Genomic DNA, 8,264 nt, shown 5'->3' with positions numbered 1-8,264 from the left:
GGTGGCGCTGGTGCAGGGCTGCGGGACCTTCTTCTCGGTGGCCGTGAGCCTCAGCGTGGCCGAGCTGCCCGGGCCGGGCAGCGTGTAGGTGTTCTGGGAGCAGAGCATCCGCGTCCGGGGCCTGCACACCTCCTCCACGTTGCCGCTGCTGTCGAAGGTGGTGATCCGCTCGTAGCCCAGGGGCGGCTGGTAATGCGCCGCTGTGGGGTACAGAGAGAAGTCGCCCTTCTTCAAGCACGTGTCCACCGGGGGCTGCGGGGGCGGCAGCGGGGGTGGCGGCGCCGCCGTGGTAGGGGCGGCGGGGATGGTTCCGGGGTAGGGGGGCGGGGGGTTCATCTTGGCCACCTGGACCTCCTGGGGGGCACTGAACACCACGGCATCCCCCTCAGTGGCCAACTGGGGCACCGGCCGCAGGGCCTTGGCTGGCTTTTGCAGATGCTCGTGGTCTCTGTCGCCAAGGTCTAGCACGGACAGCTGGATGGTCCCCTGGGCTGGCGGTGGCAGGGAGAGCTGAGGTGGGTTGGGGAGGCCGCGGCCCATCTCCCCCTCCAAAGATCCCCGGGCCGGGGTTGGAGTAGCGGCTGGACACGGGGTACTGGCTGGACACGGGGTACTGGGCAGCACTGTCACTCGCGTGCTCGGCACCGCCCACGGCTGTGGTCTGATTGGTCAGGACGTCCAGCTGCACATTCTGGTTGGCCAGCAGGGACTGCACCAGCCCGATGCTCTGCGTGGGGGACATGGCTTGAGCTGAGCTGTGGATGGGGGCGATGGGGATGTTCACGGTACAGGGCGGGTTGTTTTCGGGTACACCAGATGCTCCTGTCACTGGAAGGCAATTAGGGAGATGAGCTGCTTACAAAACAGTGCCATGAAACTGGGTCAGCACAACTCATCCAGTCCTCCTGCATACAAAATGCAATGGCTACAGAGGAAGGTGTGTTTGCTTAGGGAAAGCCAAACAGTTCACACAAGTTATGCAAAACTTCCCTAATGTTTCTAGAAGATCACACAGGATGAACCTGATGGGTTCTTCAAGGCAGCCTACAGTCATCCATAAGCTTAGGGCATTGCCAGAGCTTTTCAATAAACACCATGTACCTCAGTGGCACCGGGGCAAATAACTAAGTGTTTAAAGATGCTGATAACTTGTGATCTTGATAAAAGGGGCCACTGTTTTGTGCAGGAAGCGGGCAGTGGTACAGTATCAAAGTCCACTGAAGATTCAATGCCTAGGCTTTGGGGTAGATATCTCCAGAGTTATGGGCTGGTCAGGGTAGGACACGTTCTGCAGCACATGTGTGTCTGAGATTTGTATATAAATTAAGTTTCTATAAACAGAACCATGTGAAATGCAGCAGAAAAGACCACTGAAAAGACTCTTCCAGCAAATCTGCATATGAGGGGAAGGGTCATTTCCTAATTTATCTGCTTTTTAGCTTTTCAAATAGTATGTAAGGTGAGCCACACTGAACAAACCCTGTAGATGTGTCTTATTTGTACAGTGTGCATTTGCACAATGATCGGCAGAGCACATGTGAGTGCTCAGGGCCACTGTCTGAATGACCCTGACTACAGTGTTCACCGAGCGTGCCAAGCTGACTCCCGCAGGCCTGTGAGTGCTGCTAGTGTGTGAGCAGGAAATAAGAGTTTAACAGGCTAATCGCAGAGGCTGGCTGACCTTTCACCAGGACTGTAGCATGAAGCCAGCTGGTTCATGAAAAGCCAAGCCTGCCCTCAGCTCCTGTAACAGACTCACCCCGCCCCTGGGTGCTCTAGTGAGACAGCACGACCTCCTGGCTGCCCGAACCTGGGCCCCATCTCAAATCTACTCTTTCTGTTCCGCTTCCTCTTCCAGATGCTCTCCCCTCTGCACGGAACTCTGAGGGCAGGCATCTTCCCCGCTGAAGGAGGGCCTCTGTCATGTCCTCAGCACTAAGTGTAAGCCCCTCATCCACAGGGAACCGCAGACGATTATGACCACAGCTTAGCGTCAGACAGAGCCCTACCTGTCACCTTCCAGGAGAATGGAGGCCAACACAGGGAAAGTGTAAAAGACACTCCTATATCCGAGGCTGTGAACAGCAGGACATGGGCTATATGCTCAAATGTGTGCAGCCTCGCCAAACGGCAGGCTCCTGTGGTTCCAAAACCGTGCCCATCAGGACTGCCTGAGTTGATAATATCTGCTTCACCACTCAGATAGAGAAGCTGTCAGAGAACCAGAGGCGGCTACCATGAGCAAGCACCACACTGCTTTACAGGTAAAAACCTAGGCTGAGAGAAGTCAAGCGAGTCCCCACGTTCAGGGCCTGAGGTGGGATCAGAGCCCCCCGCCCTGCACTCCATGGGGAGGAACAGAGCCCCTCTGTTTGAGAATGACCAGGGACAGGAGAAGTCTACGAACCATGCAGGGTTCCTCTGGCTCAGAAACCAGAGATTTTTCAGAGCCTGTATTTACATAACTGCAGACAGGCTTTTTTGAGAATAGTCACAGACAAGTAACTGGCAGACTAATTACAAATCATTTTAATCTATTAATAATCAAAATAGGGTCCCCTGACCAGAAAGCACTTAAATTAATTTGAGATGCTACAAATATCTCAAATTTGTAAACTACAATTTTAAAACCTTGTACCAGATTTTAACTCAGACCAGGCTTCCATGCACAGAGCCCTGCACTGCACTTGAGAGAGAGAGAGGCTGAAATGCACAGGTTTTCCACCCGGGAGCCAGGGCAGGTTTGAGAAACCGGGCTTTGTGGGCACAAGGTCATCTCAGTGATGTCATTCTCTAAGCAGGGGCTGACAGGATGAGGGCTGGCCTAGGGCCGGTGAGACCGGGCTTCAGTTCTGGTTTCTGAGTCCTGACTGGTCCTGATAACGTCTCTTTATCCGGGCATGGGACCAAGAGGAAAACCGTGAGGGGAACGAGATGGTGGAGTTCTCTGTGAACATGAGGCGTCACGGCCCTGCAATCGCCCTTGCTCTGGTGGCTTCTTCCTCCCCAAACCAGTGACAGGATGCGCCCTTTCCCCCGCGACACCTCACACACCTTCCACCCTGACTGAGGAAGCTGTACCTTTTCCAAACCGCGTCCTCAGGCACACCTGACATGCTGGAATCCTCAACTACTTACCACTCTGTCCCCCTCACCATTAACAGAGAGTATGGGCTCGTGACAAACTGGTTGACATGTGTGAACACACCTGGCAAGTCATCTTCATCTTCACTGAAAACATTTGGGTTGAAGACAGGTAAATTAACGTAGTCCATGGAAATCTTCCGAACCTCTGGGAGATAGATAGTCATCTGCCGCGGCTGGAGATGCAGGAGGCTAGTTTTGTAGATTACTGGTGGGGAGGAGGAGGGACACAGTCAACAGAGATGCGGCAGACGACAGCCAAGGCGTCAGCAGAGCCCCTTGTGGGAAGGGAAATGGGGCCACGGCGGCTCTGCCGTCAGAAGACAGATCTCGTGCAGGCAGAGCCCAGGGCCCAAGGGCAGCCCTTCCAGACACAAGACCGCCAACCCCTGACCCGGACACAGCGTGGATGCGGGAACAACAAACACCTGGACACGGCAAATTCTCAGTCTACACGACAAATTGCCCAGCCACTTTGCCAGTAGTTTGTCGATAGAACCACATACATTTCACATGTCAAAGACAAATTCTGTTTTGGAATGAGCTGGGTATGATAAATTTATTTTGAAAAAAACCTCATTTGTAATCAGAAGGATAATTTAGTGAAAATAGTTATGATAACCACAATGCCAAGCTCGGGGAATCAAATTCTGCTTTTATTCAGGACTGAATTCTTGGTCTGACTTACTTTAAATATCAGGATAGAGAACTGCCACATGCTTTCTATAAAACGTGAGCCGAGTAAACGTGAGCAGATAGAGCTACTCACTAGAGTTGGGTAGAGAGAGAGCCAGATGCTCTGGGTTCCTGCTTGGCTCTGTCTTCCCAATTCCATTTTCCCCAATGTCTCAAGCTTCCAACAGACATGACATTTAACTGGTACTCAAAAATGAAGTCTATAAAGATTTACCACTAAGAACTGCACTAACAGTCAGCCAACTTGTCCTTATAGCCTCTAATGCTCTCTTCTTGGCTTTCCTCAAAAATTGCTTTTGCTTCAAGAACCTGAGGACACTGGTACCAAAATCTGCCCACAGTAAAAGGCCAGAAATCAAAATGACCAGAAAACCTATCAGAGCTTTTGGCTATTTTTATCACCCAGGGCTTATATAAAAAAATGGAAGCACCACTGGCAAAAAAAAAAAAATTGAACAATAATTCTATTCTTCACTAAATCATGGTGGCTTGAGTCAAACTTTGGAGGGAAATACAAACTCATCTTTTGGTGCTGTAAGAGCTCACTGTACACCACTGGAGGCTGAATCGATCCCTGAGTCTGAGTTCCGATGGTGCAGCGCTTACCTGCACCGAGGTTGGTTGGCAGGAAAGCAGCCAAGCCCACGATCTTAAATTTGGTTCCCCAGATATTAGACGTGACCTGAGCGAGATAGTTGTGCTGTGGGAAAAAGGAAGAAGAATCACAATCTGTTTCCATATTTTCTATCAATCACTTAAGAAGTAAGAATGCTAACACTTTTTGCTTAAAAAGCCACTGGCGGTGGCTGCTGATGGAAATATTCACCCTGTGTCATTCCACCGTTTTCAAGACCAGACGCTGACGAGAGCACAACAGCTCTGTTTCCAAATGGTGGCTCATGGGCTGTGGTTCTCGGGCTGGGAGCAAGGGGTGGACGGATCCCAGCGTGTCCATGCGTGGGGAGGTTAAAAGGTCACAAGAGTGACTTTGGCACACTTTTCTTCGCCTATCCTTTTGCCTGTCACTTGAACTACAAGGGTACCAAGCTCTGACTCCATTCTTAGCCTTGATATTTCTCCTGGAAACATCAGTTGCACTGATAACTGTGTGTCCCGAGACCACCCAATTATCTGTTTTCTCATTCGATTAAATTTCAAAAAATTTTAAGTTATCACTGTGCCCAAAACCACAGACATACATAGGCTGTGTGTGAGGCTGTGTGTGTGTGCATGCGTGTGTGCACACACAGGTGCAAAAGCAATAATAAAGATGAATAAAATCCAGCTCCTCAAGAAAAGGGAACCCTCCAACACTGCTGGTAGAAACGTAAGCTGGTACAGCCACTGTGAGAAACAGTATGGAGGTTCCTCAAAAACTAAAAATTGAAATACCATATGATTCAGTAATTCCATTTGTGGGTACCGTCTGAAAAGAAAACCCTTAAAACCCTAATTTGAAAAGATATGTGCACTTCTAATGTTCAAAGCAGTATTATTTAAAGCATCCAAGACATGGAGGCATCCTAAATACCCAACAACAGATAAATGGGCAAAGAAGCTGTGGTGAACACACGCACACGCTAAAGTGTTACTCAGCCACAGAAAGAGTGAAATGTTAGCCATCTGCAATACCACGAAGAGACCTGGAGAGTATATGCTAAGTGAAGTATGTCAGACAAATACTGCATGATTTCACGTATACGTGGACTGCAAAAAACAAAACAAATGAACAAATGTAAAACAGAAACAGATTCATGGGGAACAAACAGGTGGTTGCTGGGGTGGGGGTGGAGGGGGATGAGTGAAATAGGTGAGGGAGACTGAGAGCTACAACTCCAGTTACAAAATAAACACTTTCAGGGATGAAATGTACGGCATGGAGAATATAGTCAATAATATTGTAATAGCTTTGTATGGTGACAGCCAGTAAGCAGACTTATCATAGTGACCATTTAAAAACATATAAAAATACCAAATCACTATGTTGTACACCAGGAACTAACAACAGTGTTGCAGGTCAGTTATAGTTAAAAACAAAAACCTGTATACATACATACACTCAGCTTATAACCCAAGGGAGGAGATAAGGCTTGTAGTTATTCACACACAAGGGAGTCATGAGAAAGGATAAGGGAGCATAAGCAGGATGCACTGGCCTTATTGTGGCTAAGCCAGGGAAGGCGGGCTTTGGACAGAGGTGGTTACACCTGGAAACCTGAAGACAGAAACCACGGGGAGGAGACAAGAAGGTGGGCCCACTGACCGGGAGATGCAGTCAGAAAGCGGAAGAGCGCAGTCAACCTCGAGGCAGTGGCCCCGGGGTGAAGGGGGCCAGGAGGGAGGCAGGCCGGCCAGACGTGGGGCTGCGACCAGGGCTGGGCTCCTGGGACGCTGGGAGTCACTGAGGGGTCAGGAGCGGTTGGGGGTCCTGCGGTGGACGTGAGGAGATGTCTCAAGCAGAGCTGCCTTGGAGAAGGCTCTCATGGTAGCCACAGGGATCCCCGAGGTGGGAGAGAGGCCGAGTGGGACAAGGAGGTGACAAGGGCACCGAGGGGCTGCCGTCCCAGGCACGGAGACGGTCGCCAGGACTCAGCGGCCCTCACCCACGTTCAAGGGGGAAGGGCAGCGGGGCTCCGATACCTGAGTGATATCTTCAAAGGGGAACTCCCTCCGCGCCAGGCTGGGTGAGCCGATGGACGGCTTGCGCATGGGCAGGCGAGGAGAGCGGGAGAGCTCCTGAGCGGCGCGAGACAGCTTGGGGGACTTCCGGGCCTCGATGTTGATCCTGCAGAGACCAGGCCAAGGTCAGGCACCACCCGTGGGCCCCCGGGGACGCCACACTCTCAGGGGCGGGGCCCTTAGTTTAATGAAGTCCATACCGCCTGCTTTTTTGCCTTATGAACGTGAGGAAAGAAGGACAGAATTGTATGTGGAATAGTGTATATTTAAAAATAAACTGCAGTTAGATCAACTGATTTATTTGTAAGGAACTTTTACTTGAGGCTTCTCTGGTGGCTCAGATGGTAAAGAATCTGCCAGCAATGCAGGAGACCTGGGTTCGATCCCTGGGTTGGGAAGATCCCCTGGAGAAGGGAATGGCTACCCCATTCCAGTATTCTTGCCTGGAGAATTCCAGGGACAGAGAAACCTGGCAGGCCCCAGTCCATGGGGTTGCAAAGAGTTGGACACAACTGAGCAACTAACTGGAGAAAGCAATGGCACCCCACTCCAGTACTCTTGCCTGGAAAATCCCATGGACAGAGGAGCCTGGTAGGCTGCAGTCCATGGGGTCGCTGAGCGTCGGACATGACTGAGCGACTTCACTTTCACTTTTCACTTTCATGCATTGGAGAAGGAAATGGCAACCCACTCCAGTGTTCTTGCCTGGAGAATTCCAGGGGCGGGGGAGCCTGGTGGGCTGCTGTCTATGGGGTCACACAGAGTCGGACATGACTGAAGTGACTTAGCAGCAGCAGCAGCAGCAGCAGAGCAACTGATGCTTTCACTTGAGAATTAACTTTTACTTTCTACTAAAGTGGGCCTCCCAGGTGGCTCAGTGGTAAAGCATTCACCTACAGGGCAGGAGATGTGGGTTCAACTCATGAGTCAGGAAGAGCCTCTGCAGAAGGAAATGGCAACCCACTGTAGTATTCCTGCCTGGGAAATCCCATGCATGGTGGAGCCTAGTGGGTTGCAAAAGTGTCAGACACGACTTAGCAGCTAACCAACAACAACACATAGTGTGTTTAGAAATGCATTCTGTCAGGGGTTTACAAAATTAATCCTGGGGAAAATGGCGGGTGGGAAGAGTTATTTCTCACCTGAAGGCCACAACAACTTCACAGGTCCTAATACATGATATTTGGATTTCAAAAGACTGACCTAGCATTTTGCCACTATATTTAAACTAAACTAGCAGATCTAATGGAGAAGGCAATGGCAAGCCACTCCAGTACTCTTGCCCAGAAACTCCCATGGATGGAGGAGCCTGGTAGGCTTCAGTCCATGGGGTCGCTACCAGTCGGATGCAACTGAGCAACTTCACTTTCACGAAATGGAGAAGGAAATGGCAACCCACTCCAGTGTTCTTGCCTGGAGAATCCCAGGGATGGCAGAGCCTGATGGGCTGCTGTCTATGAGGTCGCACAGAGTCGGACACAACTGAAGCGACTTAGCAGCAGCAGTAGCAGATCTAAAGTTTTCCTTCAGTTTCCGTGGTTATGACATAGGGGACATGTGTTTAACGCCAATCTGCCTCAGAAAGTACAGTATTATAAAGATGAATATGGTAAGGCTGATGGCACTCTATGACGGAGCAACACTGAGTCTCACATATATGCGCTTGCTGCTGCTGCTGCTGCTGCTAAGTCGCTTCAGTCGTGTCCGACTCTGTGCGACCCCATAGACGGTAGCCCACCAGGCTC

General features: G+C 50.7%; 1 protein-coding gene across 1 annotated transcript in view; it reads right to left on the bottom strand.

The window, feature by feature from the left end:
* The window catches only part of TULP4 (tubby like protein 4), a 198,260-nt gene that overhangs the window by 5,660 nt on the left and 184,336 nt on the right, over positions 1-8,264 (bottom strand). The window contains 5 exon segments of the mRNA XM_010840910.1: positions 7-544; positions 546-828; positions 3,209-3,352; positions 4,447-4,540; positions 6,481-6,625. Coding sequence (XP_010839212.1) covers positions 7-544; positions 546-828; positions 3,209-3,352; positions 4,447-4,540; positions 6,481-6,625 — 1,204 coding nt within the window.

The sequence above is a fragment of the Bison bison genome, unplaced genomic scaffold (genome assembly GCF_000754665.1).
Source record: "Bison bison bison isolate TAMUID 2011002044 unplaced genomic scaffold, Bison_UMD1.0 scf7180017864148, whole genome shotgun sequence".
Taxonomy (NCBI): domain Eukaryota; kingdom Metazoa; phylum Chordata; class Mammalia; order Artiodactyla; family Bovidae; genus Bison; species Bison bison.
Note: the sequence above shows the minus strand (reverse complement) of the source record. Positions and strands in the feature narration are given on the sequence as shown.